Source organism: Varroa destructor, unplaced genomic scaffold, assembly GCF_002443255.2.
Source record: "Varroa destructor unplaced genomic scaffold, Vdes_3.0 BEIS01000006.1, whole genome shotgun sequence".
NCBI lineage: Eukaryota > Metazoa > Arthropoda > Arachnida > Mesostigmata > Varroidae > Varroa > Varroa destructor.
The window spans coordinates 9,619,012-9,640,257 of record NW_019211459.1 but is presented as its reverse complement, the minus strand read 5'-3'; the positions used below and the strand labels follow the sequence as shown (position 1 = coordinate 9,640,257).

Here is a 21,246-nt window from a genome sequence, read left to right as displayed (position 1 = left end):
TTATGAAGATCGGGAGAAGGCTAGAAAATCACACTGCAGCAAAGTCGACCTGCACTGTCGACGTCGCTCTCACGCACAAACCACCGACAGACAAAAAGCGGGATCCCGTAGCTGAGATCTTTATAAAGATTGACAGCAGGACAAGGGGAAGAGCACAGGCCGCGCCGCCTTTGATGCCCATCTGCTCCAACAACAACAGCGGCTGGCGTACGCCGCCGCCTTTTTTTTTTTCGAGTGCAATGCTGCAACTGCATAAAGCACAACGCGTATCCGCTTGTTGGGGCGTGTGAATACTGCCAGAGTGACCCTGTTACCCGTTGCTCGTTCGCTTCCACCGGCAAGTGATGAAAACGGAAAGCAGCTGTATAACCGCTGACACTTCTAAGCCAAACGCTAAATCCAACAGTATATGGAAATCAATAACTATTAGTCTAAATACAGTTGTGCTATATCACAGTACAATCGTACTACGATATTTCCGGAATCTGTCTGTCAATATTACTTCCCCGACTTGTGTGACGGAATTGAGTAAATAATTAGGAAGGCAGATTTGTGAAAAATGTTACGTGAAAACACGTGTATTCAATCAGGTTTATTGTATCCCTGCAATAACCTGACTGCTGATTTCAAACGAATCGTAAACAGTGAGAAAGTTTCCATTGTTGATGGACCTTTTCCCCTGACGCTTTATCTATCAAAGAGCCTGACGCTTGTCCCATTTATTTCTGTAGCCGGCTGCTACTCGCATAAATTCAACTGTGTCTCTACGCTACTCTTGTGAGGCTAAAAATGTCATAGTGCCTCTCAAATTGCGGTTTTCATTTTTGTTGTTTTACTGCCCGGCTTGCTCGTGCCCCATCTTCATCCAGCGGCTCTTCCTTCTACGGGTCCGGGACTCACGCCCGTAGTAAGCCCACACCGAACGGCTTAACTCGACGCATGGCGTATGCGCCTCAGCATATATCCTTACAGATTGGTAGAAAATTAGTAAAAACGTCGTCTATCTCCAGTCTGCCGCGCAGCCGTCCCATTCCCATCCTTGCGCGACACTACAATTGTTCCCAAAGCCTAGGATACCAGCAAATCTTCGGGGTAAGTGCTCGGTCGGCCGTGGCAAGCTCGAAGAATTCTTGCCATTTTATTATCAATAGAACTCCTTGTAGTCGCGGTCGTAGCTCTACTGTGTAGTATGTAAGCAAATGAATGTAGTATTGGTGGCCCTAGCGAGCGACAGCCCCAGCAGAGCACCAGTAGTAATAGCACTATTTAAGACGCGTATTCCTTTCTTTGTTCTTATTGAAAATAAAATCTAAGGACAACGTGCCCTACGTCTGATTTCAGGGCTCAGCAGGAGAGAGGAACACACGGCCGGAGCAGGCGACGCAAACGAGGTAGCGGCCGAAGTACGAGAAGACAGAGTGCGCGCTCTATACACATACAGTTTTGGCAGTCCGCTGATTCTTGGTCGTTCTCACTCTTTTTCTTCTTTCTTTCCTGCTACTTTCCTTCTACAGCCGTGGCTGGCAGACGGTGCGCATCGTGTGAATCCTGGTAGATATCGGGGGCGGGGGAGGATATGCCAGGGGCAGTGGGAATACTTGGCAGGACCTCAGTTTCTAACGTATTCTGAAGCCCCTTCTGTAACCCGTGTTTGACCCAACCTTTCGCAACCCCTCAACTAAGAAGAGCTGCTACAGACTGTCGTTTGATGCTGCGACGACGCTTAGGGTTGGTACGATCTTCTTCATTGGACCCGAAGCTGGAGCAGCCTCTTGAGGCAACTCCATCCACTTTCATAGTGCGTAATGGGCTTAGAGTGGCGCTTGATCATACACAGGATACAGTCGGCAAGGTTCCAACAGCGAGCCGGTAAAACCTCCGTAACCAGACATTTGGACGGATGGATATTATTCTCGTACTGGATGACGACGAAGCCTGCTCGGTGGAGTTAGTTAACGGCTTCGAATGCCGCGCGCTTTGAATACTGAAGACGTTCTTCGATGACTCTATGGTGATGCTCATTGGTACAGTTTAGGTTTCCAGTTCAGACTGATATATAATACATGCAGAGAATTTAGCGTCCCTATGACTTTTCTTATTCTACGATGATACAGTATGTGTACATATGTACACTTCATAATATTAGTTGAATTTTAAGGCTTGCCATGGCTGAGCTTGAAGCATGTTTTCTTCTTTTTCCGATTTGCCCCTGCCAGAAGGCCGCGTCAAAAACAACGTCTACTAACAATAGACTAAACAGAAAGAGAAGAGTGGATCCCTGAATCGTTCTTCTATGTAGCACAAATTTACGAGTTTCGTGAAAACGAAACAACGATTGAACCACCAGAAGAGCATATATACGCGCTTACTCATCCATTTGCTCTATTCGTCGATACTAGATAATTTCTTTCCTTCTGTAGAAATCAGACTAACCGCGATCAGCTATTGACACAGCTCAGAGCGCAGTTTCACATATTCAACGCTGATATATAGTGGGCGTACAGCTCAGATCTTCCTGATGGCATATACTATTATCTTCTTTTCGGTAGCAATCTGCATCGAGAGCTGAAAAGCCGAAATCTTTGCCGAAGAACTTGCGCGACGACCTCATCGTCTTTGCTTCTGCCGACACCGGTCGAATTGAAACAACACTAATGTTTACATTGGCTTCGTTCCGGCGTGAGGGAAGCGGTTATTCTTAAACGCCAGATGTTTTTGTGACATTACGACCAAAGAGACTACTTCATACGATGCAAAATTGTAAAATATTTGCTTCTAGCGATGCCTTCGTTGATGATAAAGCTGGCCAGCCAAAAGCTATGGCCTCAGCGAGAGTCGGCCAGTCAATGTTGGGCGTTGTTCCGTCTTGTCACAGGCGGCCATAAATCTGTGCTCTACAATGGATTAGCGGTATACTGTTATGAGGTAAAAGTGACACATTAAGGCTGTTGATGCGTTTTTCTCACAGATATTATACATATGACAGGCGTCACCAGTAGCCGAGTATTTGACGAACATCGTTAAAAAAAAGAAAAACAAAAAAACAACATGTCTTTCTTTTTTGTATTTTTATAATTCCCTAATCAAAAACTATGGTATACTTATAGTCCCTCTGTATTAAAGCTGCATTTTCCAAAGTTAGCTTTAAGAGGCGTATTACATCGTTGCGCGTATCGTGCTATATTTAACCTTCGACTCAAACCTAACCAGTATGTATTAGAGAACGGACTAATCGTACGTACAATGCTGTTTGTTGTTATTTTTCTTCACTCATATTTCGGACCTTGCTCCTTATTGCCGGTCGCGCCTTTGCCTGTTTTCCTTTCATTTAGGAAGCGTTCGTTTGAGTTCGTTCTCGCCAGAAGTGAAACGTTGGCGACGGCTCGAACGTAGCAAGACGCTTTGCCTAGTTGCATGCGGAGCAGCGAATGGTGGATTTGGATTTGTACTTTGTCTTCTCGCTACGCTAACCCCCGAAGTCCTTGCCCTTCAACCCTCACATTCCGCTGCTCCCTTGCTATCTCGTCGCCGAATTTTGCCTCGGATTCGCTCGCACTCACATTCAGCGCCAAAAAGAGGCAACCTTCAACGAAGCAAAAGAGAAACCCCCTCAGGTTTCTTTGATTCCTACCGCTTCAATGCTGCTACGAGCCCTCTGCTTTTGTACAGTGCCGTCATGGCTGATCCCTCATCGCCCTTCATCCAGCCGATGTTGCCGATGCATGGATGCACGATGTTTCTAACATGTCCCAGCCCTCCGTTGCACTGCTCGTCAAATCTAAGGATGCCACCTTTGAGCGGTCTGTGCTGCTTGTCGCCGATTAGTTGCCAGGACTTCGAGCGCCGATGTTCTCGCTTTGCCTTCTGTTGCACAGTCGAAGTACGCACTTCGTGTTACCACTAATACCGACGAAAAATACTTTGGCATAAGAGCGCGATGCTACCGGTCCGTGCCTCGAAACGTAGAGGCGGCGGCGCTAAAGGCTGCCCTTATCCTTGTCGGGTTTGGTAGCCTCGGTTTGCCCTTCTGTCTGTATTTTGTTCCACAAACCCTGTCATTCCCTCTCCCTCACTCGCTTTCCGTTTTTCGGATTTCTAACAAAGAACAACTCCTTAGTAGGAAACATACAAGAAGATAAGAAAATGACAACGGCAACAACAACCGCTACGATAAAGACGCCGAGTGCGGCGAATGAAGCTAACGGTAGCCCGACAAACCAGCCATTTGTTTTAGTTTTTTCCAATGGTGGAGGCCTCGCAAAAGAATCAGAAACACCTGTAGTCACAACAACATCATCTGCGGCGACGTCGGCAAGCGATGAGGAGCAACACCATATAAGTGGTCACTGTGAATGAATTGCACAATAGGACAAGCGAGCAAAAAGAGGATAAAAGAATGAAAGCTTAGGGATTGATGCAACCGTATTCAGTCTAAATTGAGTGCTGCTACGGCAGCAATCTCAGCTATAACATGAGTACGTATTTCAAAGACCTTCGCCATACAGTTATGCATCGCAAAACGTAATTTCTGACTATCCATTCGATGTCCGAAAGCGAACCACGAGTGATACGGCCCTGGCAACTTCGCGAAGTGTGGCGAGAACCAAAATGAGCACGCAACATCGCTTCAAACAACTACAAAATTGTCCCTTAGTACAATTACTCTGTGCTTATTATAAACATAGCCTCTTCAACAACTTTGCCGAAATGTTGCTAACGAAGCGCCAAAGGTAAAGTCCAATTTATAACATTATTGGAATATAACACGTAAACACTACGAAACAGTACGCTTAGGTGTGCGTGTATATTAGTGAGTATGACTGTAGAAATTTGTTAATGCCTACGTCAATTTATAGGATTCATTCGTAACTGTTAGATGATCTCATTACTACTGATCCTAATTGATCATTTGACCTAAACCATATAACCATACCTTTATAAATTCAAAAGAAGCGGCAGTTTTAGCTTTAGGCACTCTCGTAGCCTAATTGGCACAACGCCGATTTCTACACTAAGAGAACTAAACTAGTTATAAGCCCTATATAGTAATAGTGGTCCGATGGCTCCCCTTGCGCCAGCGTTCACCAGCACCATAAGGCGCCCCCAAAAACGAAAAAGGGTGCTGCTCTGTGTGAGAGGATGTAACGCGTCCTGCTCAATGAAGACGACTGTCCTTGCACCATCGAGGCGTCACCCGCTAGTCCAGCGATGGCCGACTAATACGATGGTCCAGTTGTAGCAGGAGCCGTTGCTTGGTCGACTCAGGCCCCTTCGGCGTATATCCCCTCTTCCCCAGTCCACTGGGTTAGGCTGTCTCTCCGAACATTCGAACTAGCGGCAAGGACAGGGGATGAAGGTATGGGGAAACGGACCCTGGCATAGGCCAGCTCCTCCTGTTCTCTGGTTCCCAACGAGTTGCTGCTGCCGCCGCTGCATCGAATTCTCCTTCATTCTCCTTGTCGCTTTACTATGTGTACTAGCGATAGCGGTCGTGGCGATGAGGATTCGAAAGAACGCGATGGTAAAGCGATGACGACGCGATGCGATGCCAATGCAGTGCTGGGTCGAACTAACCAACCAACGAGCGAACGAAGGCAAATCCAAAGACATCGAGAATTGCATCGGGGAGGGAGACCAATGGTGAGGCTGCCTTCCTTGCCTCGCTTTGCTAGAACTAAAACTGCTTCGACCACTGCTGCCACCAAGTCCGCGACTACTCCTCAATGGATCAGCTGTGCTGCTGTTGAAGACTATGGGCTCGTTCGTCGGCGGACTCATTCTCGAAGCGGATCACGAGCCAAGACCGAGTGAACGAGCAAGCGCCTGCCTGGCTGGAGGGCCGACTTGCCGCTCTACCGGCCAACAGCGCCAGGGTGTTCTCAACTATTCGAACCGCTGGTCCCCTCTCCGTTAACACACACAAACCCCACTAGACCCTACTAGTCTCGATGGCTTGCGCGCCCCCACCGGCCTCCCTTCTCGCCCTCGTTTTCTCCCCCTCTCTCTATTTCTCTATGCAGTTTTGTTCCCGAGACAGAAGAAGCTAAGACTGAGCGACTAGCACAGGGACGCCACATCAGTACCATTGCAATTGCTTCGACTAATACTATAACGGCGGATAGGGTTAAGGCTATAGGCTATAGCTAATGCCTGCTTTCACCCCCATAGCTGTATGCTGCCCTGCGAATGGTACTGCTTTATTCTACTGCATTTAGACAGCAACTGGCAGCGCGTCGTGGCCGGTGTCGTCGTCCATAGAGTTTCGCGCTGTAGCTCTCCAATAGCGTCGAGTTTAGCGGTAACGGCGGCCGCAGCAGCGTAGGTCAGCGGCAGTCAGCACAGACGCGTGAGTCATAGGCGATAACCAATACGAAAGGGTTGCGTCCCCCAAGATTCTCCCGAAGCGGATGGCAAGCTGCTAGGTTGGACTCGCCCCTTCGCCCAAACTAAGACCCTGAAGAACTCCACACAGCTCCCGATTGGTCCCCCTGGTCGCTTGTTAGTGTGGGAAGAGAATTTTTAGCCTTCAGAGAGTTGAGGTGGGCGAGTAAGCAAGCCGGCATCAGTGGCTGGTATCACTACGATTAGTACGCTAGCTGAAGCTTGTCAGGGCTTTCCCTCTCTGACAGCTTTCAATGCTTTTGGCTCCTGCTGCTGCTTCAGTGATGGCGATCTGCTGTCACTCATACAGACAGTTAGAATAGACAGACAGACAGACAGACAGATAGACAATCCTAGCAAATACACGCAATACTGTTATTTTATGCAAAACGGACCCACTTGTTCCGCCGTAGGTACATACCGTGTTCTATGGAAATTGTACTGGTGTGAACGTGTGTAACAAGCATGCTCAAAGACGGCGTACGGTATATTTTCGTGATAATAAACACATGTGTATATATACTGTGTGATACTAACCTGAGTGGAACGATGATCTAGGTCAATCATGAGCATCGCAACTTCATAGCTCGAACGCTGAATTGCCCTAAAATGAGTCAAACAAAAGTATGGAATAGAATATTATGTTAGGATATATATATATTTTTTTTTTTTTTCAAAAAAGCAAATAAAAAACGTTCTGGCGTATGCTATTAGACTGATACATACGTACAGCTCAAAAAAGGAAAGCTTTAGTGTGTAATTTCGTATAGCCAGTTATGGTCGTTTCACACCATTCCAGCTGCTTGTCCAGCTATTGATTAGCGTCATAAATGTAATCAACATTCGGCAAGTTGGCTTAAAACTGATAGCCTTTCTTTTAGCTAAACTCAGTTAGTTCGCACTCTAAGGACTTCTCTGTGGCATCTTTTCATAAGTCCTTAGTTTCCGCTGTCTGCAGTAGCACTAACGATTAGGACAAGTAAAGGCAACAATTACAGCTACCGTAACAACGAAGCCAACGACGGCTTATGCCCTTATGGTTGTCGGGGGACACAAATTTCCATTGTGTGCGGACGTCATTTGCTGGAAAAGAGTTCGAGTCGCCGTGGACGCTGCACGCCGGGTGTTAAAGTTACTCGACGTTAGTGTGATCACGGGTGTTATTTGCGTAGTGGCGACTATACGAGTTTTACTGCTGATTCTACTCTCATGTAACACCATGTAGGGTCTCAGACTGTAATAGTTGTCCGGGTTGCGACAACTGATAGCTGCTTGTCTCCCAGAGCTAAAGATGGGTTAGCGCATAGTAGAACCCCGCGCGGCAGTCTGTCCTTGTCGTAGTGGTTTTACAGCGGCCGCAACAAACGAGTATCTACATCGTTACGTAGTGCATAGCACAAGCCGCCGGCATCGCATCTGCGTAGGAGCCTGCTGTAGCAATTGCAAGCCGAGCAGCAAAAGTACGATACAATGATCTATCATGAATAGCCAAGTAATGAAGGTTTTTGCCCTCCATTGCAGACGGCGGTAGTGGCAGCAGCAGCAACCGAGAGAGGGGCCTGATGATAATATATCGACGACGAGGTCTCCGCTGCTGCCCCCGTCGCCACAGACTGTGACGACGTGGCGTCCAACGGGCACTAACCATCCCAACTGGCGTTCCCCTTCAGCGGTTGCTTCTCAGGGGGGCCGAGATGCTAACCAGGGAATTTCGCCTGGTCTAGTGGGGGCGGCGGAGGGGAGAAACAGGAGATGAAGGAGGGGAAGTCGCGACGGGATAAAAAGATAAATGAATAATAATTACATTATTATTATTATTTTTATAAGCTGTATGATTACGCTGGTCGGTCGGTCGGTTGCACGCTAACGAAACTAGTCGATGGACATGGAGACATGAGAGCTCGCTAAAACGAAGCGAGAATGTAGAGGGCGCAATATCCCAATGGATGAGGTGAACAGGGAAACAGCAGGATTTCGGGGGCTTCCGGGGTCAGATTCTCAGCGTCTTTCTCGCAGATGATCGTTGCCTTTCCGGCCTTTCTGTACGAAGCTTCTTGCTGTCGCGTCGCTACTGCTACAAATCCGGCTGCTTCTGCTCATCGTGGACTAGCGGTGCTGCGGCCGTCTGCGGCGACAGCAGCGCCAAAGGCGTCATCGTCGCTCGGCTGCTTCCTCTCCTCTCTACGAACATTAATGACGGACAAATGATCAAATTAATGATGGGTTTTGTCGTCCTAGCCTTCTCCTTATATACACGTTTGCCTATATATGCTTGCTGGTGCCTCAACGAAGGAAAGTTATAGGACCAGAAGCTCTCGGCATCGGTGACGGCGGCTGCTGCTGCTGCTGTTGTAGATAGACATGAACATGGCTATCGTCACACCGCTCTGTTTTCTTTAGCCTGCCCCGCAGTACAGGTCCTTAATGTCAAAGAACAGAGCGCTACGGAGACGATGTTAAGGTCCAAATGGACGAGGCTGCTGCCAACGGCTGCAAAAATTCTGTGTGCTACTCCTCGTTCTCGCTGTGCAAGCAAACAGAATGAAAAAGCGACTGACGCAATAAGAATGCCAAAGAGAGACATCAGAAAAGGATCCCTGGGTAGTTATCATGTGCGTGACTACTTTAGTCTAGCATATACTCATCACAGAATGACGGGTTACGTATCCTCGTGAGCGCATAACCCGAAACAATTCTGTGGGTCCGACCCACACACGGCTTTTTGTCTCAGAGGACCGCTGCTCGCACGCGCCACTGGCTGGACTGATGGTACAGAGAAAAATGTTTACTAATATATACACACACACACACATATATATATAGCTAGTTGCAGGTAGCATATGCGTAATATATAGGCAAACATATATTTAACCGTATTATAAATAAAAATTATTCAGTCATATTAAATTTTATGCTCGTAGACAAGTACTAGTTGATCTACGATCTCAACTTTATGATATAACTTCTAAGCCCTTCCTTCCAATTCTTTGCTCGTGGAATATAAATCAGTCTCTACTCGATCACAGGCTGCTTTTTGCTAGCGTAGACAATGGCGTATTTAAATACATACCGATTTCCTCTGGTGCGCTTGCTGACTGCTCTGTTGCGCCCATTTGTTATGACTGAGGCCAAACGAAGCGATTTAGCTGGTGAACGACATGTATTCGATATGCTATTGGTACATCTCAGCATTTCTCATCATTTAAGACCCCTGTCGTTTTTGACGGCACTCTCTCATACATCTAGGCTCATAGTCCTATGGATTCGTCATAGACTGAAGAAACAGTAAAAGCAAGAGCAGGCGGCATCCATCTCACGTGCGCAGTGCATTACTGCCTATCGTTAGACGTGTTTACGTCATCGATTCAATATTCGTTGCATGGACAGGCGCTGACGCGACGAGGAAGGACGGGTCGGCGGAGCGATTGGGACTGGCTGGGCCTGAGGCGATGGGACGTGGCCGCCGGTGAAATTTGTGATTAAACTACCAACCAGCTAGATGATTTCGACGAACCTGTGACGCTGATGCACTGCGGGAGTCTATTCACATCGGATGTAAGCGGATTTGAATGTCCGTCGGCATGTCGATAAGTAAAACATCGGCCAATAAGCTATGTAGCACGGCTGGTGGTGCAAGGTGAGAGCATAGGAAAATTGATTCGAGTGAATAAGTGAGGATAACTCGACTCGATTTACCATTCGTTCAATATGAAACAGTCAGCGTCATCGGAAGCGCCTCAGTTACGACGGAGCAGGCTATATGATGGTTCTATATCTCTAATTTAATCATAGCAATGGTGCAGCTGTAACCAGTGGATGGCAAATTAAACGGCAGTAACACATTCTGTATTTTGCGTAGCACTCTGTACGTGAAGTTCGAGCGGGTTGGGTTTTTGTCGAATGCTTGCTACCTCCAGGACGGATTGCGTAACTCTTTGGCTCATTTGGGTCGGGTGATTTACTGAACATCCTGTATCTTTTTATGGGTGTGAGTTATTTGCAAGCATGATTCCCAACGGTACGAGGCCGTTACACTTGATTCTTCAGTAAGTGGTCCGATTTCTTTACCGTTGCGTATCTTTCGAGATTTTCTCGTTTACGTTCAGCTTGTGCATCTGTCCTTTGATCGAGACTTCTTCCAACAGAAATCCGCGAGTAAGCACCATTCTGGCTGAATGCCAAGACTCTGCTAATAGCGATGCCGGAGAAATCTCCATGTGTCCGCAGCTACCCCCGGTGCCGCGGACGCCATCGTATTGCTATCCGAAACGTTTCAACCACCGTTTTAGTAGATTGAAGTCAGTATGCAACGAAGGCTGAACGAAGACGAGATGGTGTCCGCCCAGGCCACCCGCTAGGAAGGACAGCTCCTTGCCAAACATTGGGACAGAATTCGTTCGATGGACGGTTGGCAATACTTGATGTAGAGGCAACAAAAGCGATATAACTGCTAGGGGCAGGCCAAAACTCGACATAGCTATTTTGGCTGCTTGAATTTAACGGACTCTAGAAATAAATCCGGAACGCAACTTGTTCTTTATCGTGGCTGTTGTTGGTTTTTCAGTTTCAAATAGGCCTTTGCTAGCTGAATGCTCTCATGACCCATGGCTTAGCGGCCCGGCTTGGCCTGTTATTCAGTAAGGCTGAAACAGAAATCCAGTATGCAAGTACAAGCAAAAAACAGCCAAGCCGCTTAGGGAGTGCCGTACGATATCGACAGGACAAAGAATATGTGCACAATTTCAATTGTCTTTTTCCTTCCTCAGCGCTGTCGTCACCTTTAGCACTGTATTACATGTCCATGCGTCTGACTCGACACTCTGCTCAGCTGCATCTCGCCTAGCTTTTCTGGCTCGACTTGCAGTCACTATGCACAACAAACCATGGTACAATATAGGTTTGTATAAAAGCTGATAAAGCTGAGCGAGTGCTACTATCTCCGCTACGGGAGGATCGCGAAATCGAGAAGAGGAGAGCGCTAAGAAGAGCGAAGCTTGTGCCACCGAACCTTACCACGAGTCACGGCTGGGTCATCGTTGCACCGGCTCAATCCGCGTGGTTTGGTGGGGCGGCCGGAATCGGCGGTCCCACCGGCCACAGCACGGCTCCTTGTTGCTTTTGGCTGGCAGCGATCTGAACAACCCCACGAACTAACGACCGACTGATCACCAGAATCGACGAAGTGCAGGATTACACAGCGCTAGTTGTTTCTGATGCCGTATGGCCTGTACGACCAGCGTCATACTAGTGGGAGTAGTGGACAACTGGCGCAAGTAGCAGGGGAGCGAACATCCAGCGGCGCCCGCAAATACAGCTACAGAACTCGCCCGACGAATGACTAGCAAAGTAAGGGAGCGGTAGGAAAGGAGAGTATGAGGGACAGTCCGCTAATATTTAGCGGCTCGCGGTTGTTACTATCGCCGCTGCTGGTGCTGCAGCCGACGTCACCGTGATCGCTCAGACGCCCCCGTTGAGAACGAGATGGAATGGACAAAACGGCGAGCGCCCTCTGCTGACCGAACTGAACTAGCGACGGAATCTCAAATCGCACGCGTAGGATACGCCAGGAAGACACGCGCAGGCAAATACATACGTCAACAATTCGTAGACATACGAGTTTTGGTGAGTATTGATGTGGGGCCTTCGACCACACCAAGTCGAAAAGATACAGATAGATGAAGGGCTCTTCGGATACCGCACACTTTGCATAGCGAATACAAATAGAGATGAACAGTTATGGTACTAGGAACAACGGCCGTTGCGAAATCTCCATTGGAAATATGCATGTATAAGTATACTGTTAGTTAAACTATACGATTATTTAATTAAGTAATACCATTTAACCGCTGTGTAATCGTACGTTTAAATCGGGGCTCCAGCACATCAGGTGAACGACCAGCTAAAAGTTGACGTTACAGCAGTAACCTAAACGGAGAAATTAACATGCTTAAACAACAGTTTCTACATACGTACGTATTATAGCCGTCAAATACGTGTTACGAAGTAGGAACATCCATGAAGAAGACGACGTCCAACGTTTGAACGTCAATTGTCAATTGTAGTAACATACTATAAATTAGAAAAAATATCTTTGTACAAAAATACAAATAATCATTTAAGAGAAGAGAAAATATACACATTCGGTCGGTGTTAACAATGGCGGCAGTAGCAAATTTCTAAATAAACCTACATCTAATCCAACCAATGCAGTCATGGTTCGTTTCGACAGTTTTTCGTTTTAACACATAATTAATTCTATTGAGTATATGTGCTTGGTTTGTTGTTTTACATGTCGTTCCTGCATCAAGCGGTTGGACATATACAGGGTTGACTCGCATGCAACATTGGCATCAGCTTCGATGACGGGCATCCATTTAATTCCATAGAGATTAGTGATTCCAGGCGTAGACTGGTATAGGCCTACTGAATAACGGGTGATCCACACTTAATGCCCTATTTCTCACAAGCTATTAACTACTTATCGCTGAACAACCTACGCTTGGTCTAGCTGTTAGTAAGCCTTCGTTGTTTAGGCAAATTTGGCGGAATGACCGCGGCCATCGGGGGCATCACGCGACCGGGTTTGGTACGCGCCGCAAACGAGGGTTTTTACACACTAACAGGCAATGGGTCGCATTGCCTCCGTTTCCCCCTGAATGCTAACCCCGCACTATTCCGTGGCCCGCGAACTAATAATAGCACAATACGAACTCCTACCAAGGGCATGCTTTTCGTTGTCTTCGTCAAAACCACGAAATATAGCTGAGGGGGACCAACGGCGGCGCCTCTCGCGAAGTCGGGAAGTTAAGGGAACTACAGGCATTATGGGCCCTGGCGGAGCGACGCAACGAAATTATGATGTTGTGCATCCACGCACCCCCTATCGTAACCTGACGATGAAGCCATCAAGCCCATACCAGCAGAGGCTGCAGGTCGACAAACCCCGGCCAACAACCTCAATGACGTGACGACGTGAACTCTGCTGATGGCCTGACAGTAAGAGCATTGGAGGAGGCACTAGTCTGAGCTGATAAAACTTTGTTTACACCTCAAGCAAGTCATCGTTCCGTTGACGGTCGTAGTGGCCTGGGCCAAGGTACCAAAGGCCATGCTCGGTCGATCTGGATGGACAAGTTTCGAGGCGATTTGACAGCGCGAGTACGACACAGTTCGTTACAAAAACAACGTTTTTTCGTCAGAGAATCAACATTAATTTCATAAATGTGGAGGCAGACACAAGCCAGTGGCACGCACTCGAGGAAACAACTCAGTGTTTATATTCCATACGAGAGCGTCCAATATCAAAAAGTTAAATATAGCATTGAAAAAATCCGTTTGGATTGACTACCCCACAATAAGCAGAGTCATAACAATTCTCACTATGATCGCCTAACACAATACTATGCAGTTGAACGCTTTTCTCCTGTACATTAAGACGGATAGCCATATAAATAAATAGTGCTTGAATACTCATGCAAGCTCTGCCAACAGTCGAGGTGCAGATAACACACTAACATTCTTGTACCAGTCAGCGGTCGTGGTCGGTTAGTGGAAGCGTTCATTTAGCTCTCGTCCCCCGCAGGTACCTATGTACATTCAAATATTATCATGATAGCTAGCAAGTGCTGTCTGAAGCTAAAGACGGAGCCTGTAACGACAGGTTTCTTCGTCTGCCGCATGTACGTTACCCTGGCCGACTACGTTTATGTCTCAGAGACAGTTTCAAGTCGGCCGTGGTGGGATGCCTCTGCCAATGAATATCGCAGCAGACGACAACAACTACAGCGACTGCAACGACAACAACAATAACAACATGAAAGGAACGCCACCGACGAACGAGTCTATAGCCGCTCTATTCGACGTCTAATAGAACGTCGTCATGCACATATTTAAAAAAAAAAGGAAGGAGAAAGGGAAAAGTGAGTGCACAGTGAATACACTGATTTGAAAGCACTTCGTTGCCGCTGTTTCTGTTGATGCTGTCGAATAGTGGTAAGAAACTGCTATAGACGGCAATAGCTTCCCGTGAGAGCCCCCAGCCTCCGATTCTCCGTCAGCGAAGCAGCTTAGAGTAGCGGGGTGACGGTGGACGAGAATGAGGAGAGGCGGCAAATCTCTAAAAACTAACGATTTGCGCCTGTACCACTACTTCGACTACTCGAAGTGTTTCCACTTCGACTGTTATTTCCTGGCTGTTGAACTGCCGCCCCTCTGCGAATTTGCCCGAATGCTTCCTCTGCCCCGAGTCGCTTTCACTCCCCCTCACTTACTTGCGTCCTTTCTCTTTCATTCATTCGCTTACACACTCCGTCTCGCTGCTCTTCAAACGCTACTGCAAAGCGGAAACCTGCTTGGACACGGCAGATGGTGACATGCGATGGGACATATGTAATGGTTCATCATAACTCCGAAAAGTGTACTTTCGTCGTCATTAATCGATACGTAGCCTTTACAGTTGGTAACGGCATAATGAATGCAAGCTACGGTTATAGACTTCATAATTGCTTTAGTTGTAGCTGACCCCTTTATCACGGACAATATCATTTACCTGGGGCGTGAAGGCAGCTTCATTTCAAGATAGCTCTGGCTCGAATCATGGCTGCGTGAAGGTGCTCACGCCAAGATAGACCTTGAAGCAGGACTATCGAGGCTACTGACATCAAAGTCCAGTTGTGTTCGTAAACAAAACGTAACCGAAATTGGAAGAGGCTTAGCGTCACTGATTCAACGATACGACTGACGACAATGTTTACTGAAAGAAGTTATTTGCGGACATTATTGTTGTCCGCTCGTTATAATATGATGAAAGCTACATCTGATTTGAAATTACTGCTACAGTCGGATAGTCTGCCGGCGTACATAACTCCAGCAATAGTTTTGCATGAAAATAGTCTCCGACGGCCTCCAGAAGAAAGGACACGCTGGAGCCTTGCTTACTGCACGCTTTATTAGACAAAAGAGAAACACCCAACCAAACCCATCACAACGTACGTTACGGGGGTGCATGCACATCATCGAATTGTCGAGGGGCTACTTGTTTTTAAAAGCCTTAATCGTAATAGCGCTAGTATCGAAATTCTCGGCAATCTAGGAACCAGCTGTATGTACCTGAAATGTAACGTTGAGTGTGGCCTTAAATGACAACAAACTCGGAGAAGAATCAGTACGTGGGTGTGTGTTTATGTATGTATGTGTGTGTACATATACTAAGACTCTAATCTGCTCTATTGCTTGTATTGGGTCATCGAGAAAGTACTGACCGTTTCCTAGAGTCCCATTGGCATTATTTGAAAGCCGAAATTTGCTAGCACTAAGCGTGCTACAATTGCTGGAATACCCGTATTCAGACATGAAATAGAGCGCCACGAGGAATAGAGAAGCATTTTTGCTATACTTTTCAATTTTATGATGACAAAGGCCCAAGTACTGGCCAAGCCTATGGAAAAATTTTATGCTATTAATTGTCGAGATGCGTTATCTGAGGAAATGGCCTAAAGATAATTGTGTCGGCGGGAACATCCATGTGAAAGGTACTCGTTGCAGTGGTCGACAAATCACGATAAAGATTGATGAGCTTGATTAAAACCGACGCATGAAAGCTAAACATTTCCCATCAAACAACGTTAAACCGTTTGAGGAAAACCGACGACAAAAATGTTTACGTGCTACACAGACTGACAGTAAAACGCTTTGCTCTATATCCATCTGTGAAACTTTGTGGAAACTAACGAAATAGAGCCATTTCTAAAACGGTTGATTACGAGTGATCTAAAGTAAGCCACTTACTATCATGATGTACAAATAAAAAGGAATTAGAAAAACGAGCTTCATAATCTGTGGTAAAGGTCAGGCTGACGCCAAAGAAGGTAATGCTATATATTTCGTAATTTTAGAAATAAATCGTGCACTATGGATCCCTGCTACCGCTTGTGGCAAAAAGACTGATTCAGACCTGTACTGACACCAACAGTGAAAAAAACAAAGTCATTTACGATAGCAACGTCAGACCACATACATATTGGTTACCCGACAGAACTTAGATGGGAACTTCTAACACATCCGCTGTATAGCTCGAATTTTGCACGATTAAACTGCCATTTGTTTCGGTATCTACAGAACTTCCGTGATGGTGTTAATTTAGTCTCAATAATAGGATGCAAAAATTACTTCTCTCACAACTTTTTGCTTAGAAACCACAGAAGTTCCACAGTGATGGGCTTATCGTGTTGCCAGAAAAATCGCAGAAGGTCAACGATAAAAATGGCATATATTTTGTTTCATAATATTGTTTTAAGACATAGAAAAAGCATTTACTTCAATTTTGGCTCGAAAACGGCCAATACTTTTTCAACAGTCCAATATAACCAAACGGACTACCTGTCAGAAGTTGAGAAGCGAGGTACGGAATACCGAAACCGTGGGACGTAAGTCTGGAGCATTTTTCGTTCTGTATAGGTTTTAGCAATGCTGAGAAATCAACTCGCAATTCAGGATATAAGCAGAGCGTATGGTTCAAAGCTGACGTTATCCATCTGCTGGCGTGATATTTGTTTGTAACTGAAACCTTTTACATGTAACTATAATGATTGCCTTCAACTATTTCCAGGTAGAGCCGAACCTCTATTAAAAACACACCATATTCTACAGCCTCGCCTTCTGTGCATCGCTATGACTTTTAAATAAACAGTAAAAAATTTTGTCATGCATCAGCGTCCGTTGCTTACGCACATTTTGCTCTAATTTTTATTTTTTTATCGTTTACAACTATGGAAGTCCAATCGGCACACAGCACGTTTCATTGCTCACCAAGTAGACTATCCTCACTTTTTTCTGGTTCCCTTGACTGATCCAGCTTGCCTGCTTGAATCAACCCTTCCTTTCAAAGCCATATTTTTTCGCTCTCTGGTCGCACCACATCGCCCTACCGAGCGACCATAGGACCTTACATGACCAACAAGGCAAGTCTCTCTCGTTCTCTCTGTACTTCATACTTCGACCTTCTTTTAGACTTCACATTCGTTCGCGTTAGACTTATACAAACTCTTCACCGAAACTCCTCACATGTCGGATCCATTGGCCACAACTACTACCGCTACGAGCTCCTACCTAATATTTCCCTCGCCGGTTGGCGATTTCTCTACAAGCGATCGCTTAGATAATATTTGAGGGCCATAATATTCAGTCAGGGCGCAGCTCGCATGTATGAACATATGTATGCAGTGAGGAAATTTTCATTTCCAACTTTTTCCCATAGGGAACACTCTACAGCAACGCCAGAGTCAGCGTCATCATTATCGGGAGCATCGCCCTAGCTTCTATGATCCACCTAACTCCTTTGTACGCCCTGCATACCCCTCGTTTGGTGTCGCTTGACGCCTTAATGCTTCTTTTACACCTCGCCCGCCACGTGTGACTGACTGTGCGGAGTATGTGGCTTATGCGTCCTAGTGAAAGGGTAACGAAGGACGAAAGCTGGACGCGCAAGAAGCCTCTCGCACGCGCTGGTCGCCGCTCTTACTATTAGATTTCGACTCGCCGAACTCCTTTTCGTAGCTAAAGAACACAACAGCGACCTCTCGATCGACTTCTTGCACTTTCTGTACCCTCCACGGCTTTCTTTCACGGCATTTTTCCCGCCATCTTTGTCATCCCCCGCCTCCTTTTCTACTGATCTAGCGTTTGCGATAAGAGATGGCCTTGAAAGAAATGACTTATGCGTATGCGAAAGGAGTGCAATAACGCAAAAGTAGCAGAGAGGCACCAGCTATCTCTAGTGACGGCGTACGAACTTGCCACAAACCCCTGAAATAGAGAAGCAGCTCTGATTGATCGACTACAAAGAAAGTCTCATACAGACAGACAGACAGACAGACAAAGAGACACACACGAAGGCCTGCCACCCTCTTGTTCCAAAACGCTATCCGTGGCGAGGAATTGCGGCCCTGGCCACAGGGGTGTTATTGTGCATGGGGGTGACATGGCTGTAGAAGCGCTCTCGAGAAAAACATTTTTGAGGAAAATCCACGCCTATCTCTGAAGGAAAAGATGTATCTTTGAAGATAAATGCCATGTGAGGGGAAAGGGGAGAGGCCAGCAATATGACTGTTGAGGTAACAGCAGTAGGCACCGGCGAAACGAACGCAAGAGGTCGTAGCTTCGAAGTTGAGAAATATAATCATCTCGAAAAAGCTGACTGAAAAGGAGGAAACTTCGAACAACTATTAGTTGGCTAGAAGTGTCGTGAAGCGAGTGCAAAAATGGATTCATGGAAAAAAGGAGCAAAAAAGCACTATCAAAGGTAGAATAGAATGGGAAACTTTTCAGCTCAACAAGGATGAGTAATGCAATGTTAAGTGCCTCCGTCGACATGTCGTAGTAACACATGGCCGCAGCGGCATCCCGTCTATCAACGCGTATGTACTTTCGTGGCGTCCGAGTTAGGTTACTGGAGATAGTTACATGTCTCTTACGGCTTAGGAGGTCGCGTGGAGGTGATAACAACACTGACTTGGAGTGAAATAGACAATTACCAGCGTTTCGCCCTGTATAAGGCGTATCAATTCGCTCGCGCGCGCCCATCTCCACCTTAGAAGCTATCATAACGGCATGGTCCAATCCGGATTGATTCACCTCTCCAAACACTTAATTTTGTTATGACGTTGTACTGCGGTTGTGTCCAGTCAACGATTCCTTCGAATCAACATCAGCGACCAACTCCAAATATGTTTCACCAATAGACGTAACTGCTAACTGGTGACAACAGACAGCCATCCAGCTATGTCCTCAACCGCCGTCCAATTATATCGAAATAACTAGACGTGGCGGAGCTACCCCTGAGGTGTATTTACGGATATAGAAATGAACACCCGGCGTCACTGCAGCCACTTGCACAGTTCTCCAAGCGATTGCCCTATGATTAAGAGGGGGTGCGCAGCGTTGCTTGTGGGGTGAAGGATAATGAACGCGGGGTGGAAAAACTGAGCGAAGAAGGTCTTGCCGATGGGGACAAGTAGGCAATCGTCAGGAGCAAAAGATCACGAGGGTGAACACGAGATCGCTTTGAAACGTAGTTGCCGAAGGAGTACAAGCAGTGGGTGAAACGGATTCCACATTTTACCAGCGATCTCCTATGTTGCGCTTGTAAATCGGTTCGCTGTGTTTGCCACTTTTATCATGCCAGTTGCCCCTCATCGATCAAAACTTAAGCTAAGCTCTAGGGGGTGGCCACAACCTGGTTGTTTGTTGCAACCTGATTCGAGGTTCAGCTGATAGCAATTACCGAGGCTTCTTTGCGTTTTATTTCTTTGCCACGATTCAAAAGATATCTTTTCCGGATAGACCAACATGTTACTATTCTATATTCGATGTATCGGCCAACGATATTTATACTGAAGAGACTCACCTTCCAATTCCTTGCGTTATAGACAGATTTAAAACGGCACCGCCTGTAAAAGAGCACAGACAAGACGTTACAGCCTAATACAATTCTGGTTTATTCTATTTACAACGTATTACACAATCCAGCTGATATGGTTTCTTATTATAAGCATCACTTTGCCCCAACATCGTATTTTATAGTATTTTTACCTTTGCAACTGCATACGCAGTCTCTCTATAATCGGGTCCTAACCCACTATAATTCTATTTCGTTCTGCTATAAATGTCCTTTCCGCAACGATGTTCTGTTCTCTTCAGGCGATATCAGAGCAGTGGCATCATCGCCACAGCGGTCAGCCCACCCGTGGTACAGACACAAGTAAAGCAACCGAAATGGCATTTAGTGATAGGTGTCGACGCATCGCTAGTAGAAGCAACAAAGGCACTAGTTGTAGTCTCGTTTAATGTAGGGTAATGATGATAGCAATAATACTAATAATAATATGCTATTGGACAAGTCACCGCGATCTGATCATCCTGTGAGTGCTGATACTGCCGCGCCTACTGGCGGCTTTCGCAGACGACGGCGAAGCTAAACGAATGAAAGATCCACCGACCTGGTCAGGCAGAACAAAGCAACAACTGATCGGAAGTCATTTAATGTAATTGGTAATAGCGTGCAATTGCCGGTGCAGTCGAGCCGGCTCATATTGGTGCTGTGGCAACCATAGCGGCAACAGCAGCAGACGACAAAGCCAGAGAAGGCAAAGCAAGGCCCGTACCAGCGACGGTTGGTACCATTTCGGTAGGGCCAGCTAGAATAGAGGCACCAGCACGGCCCGCGCTGGACCACCAGCGAATCTCGTTCAGCTCTCGATCGAGGCAGCCCATTTTATCCCGCTGCGAACGAACTCGAGATCACCGATGAGAAGCCATGAACGTCGGACGAGAAGCGAATCGGTCTTTGGGTAGGATATCAAAAGCGCGAACTACTGAGAACCGCAATTGAGAACCGAACCGAGTAGGCGCCCTCGTGCTGACGACCGACCGTCCGACGAAGGGATCGGTCTACCCGCTCTTCATTTATGGAGCGCAGAATAGCCTGAGAGGAAAACGGCAATGAGTAGTGGCGGCGGTACACTGGGCTTTCGAAGAGACTACAGCGCAACCCCTGGCACCAGTTTTCCTTCAAGGAGGGCGTGGGGACGAGGGAAAATGCGACATGGAATATCGCCACCATATCAAGGCTTACAGCTGAGAGGGGAGACGAGAAATGTGGGACACTGGAGCAGTGAACTAGTTGTGTCTACACTCCGTCGTCGGACAAGGGGCAATTCGTTTCTCGGCAAGGCAATCGACGGACGAGGAGGCAGATAGGAGATTTTTGAACAAATCGAAATTGAAATTCGTGTAAAATCCTACACGCTGCCTCAGTCGTTTGTTCTCACTTCATCACCATCATCGAAGCACAGTTTGTGTAGGTCGGCT

The 21,246-nt window shown here is 46.7% G+C and overlaps 1 protein-coding gene across 11 annotated transcripts in view; it reads right to left on the bottom strand.

Annotated features, from left to right (window-relative positions):
- Positions 1-21,246, bottom strand: part of ct (homeobox protein, cut) — a 138,546-nt gene that overhangs the window by 36,396 nt on the left and 80,904 nt on the right. For 5 of the 11 annotated variants that reach the window (XM_086973837.1, XM_086973838.1, XM_022810552.2 and 2 more), the window contains 2 exons: positions 19,784-19,826; positions 6,919-6,985 (listed from right to left, as the gene is read on the bottom strand). Coding sequence is in view for 7 of the 11 variants with exons in the window: in XM_022810552.2 (XP_022666287.1) it covers positions 6,919-6,985; positions 19,784-19,826 (110 nt within the window). In the remaining 4 variants the exon portion in view is untranslated. Of the gene's footprint in view, positions 1-6,918; positions 6,986-9,451; positions 11,617-12,217; positions 12,307-19,783; positions 19,827-21,246 lie in introns of those variants that run through there. The other 6 variants (XM_022810558.2, XM_022810560.2, XM_022810559.2 and 3 more) reach the window with 4 other exon arrangements.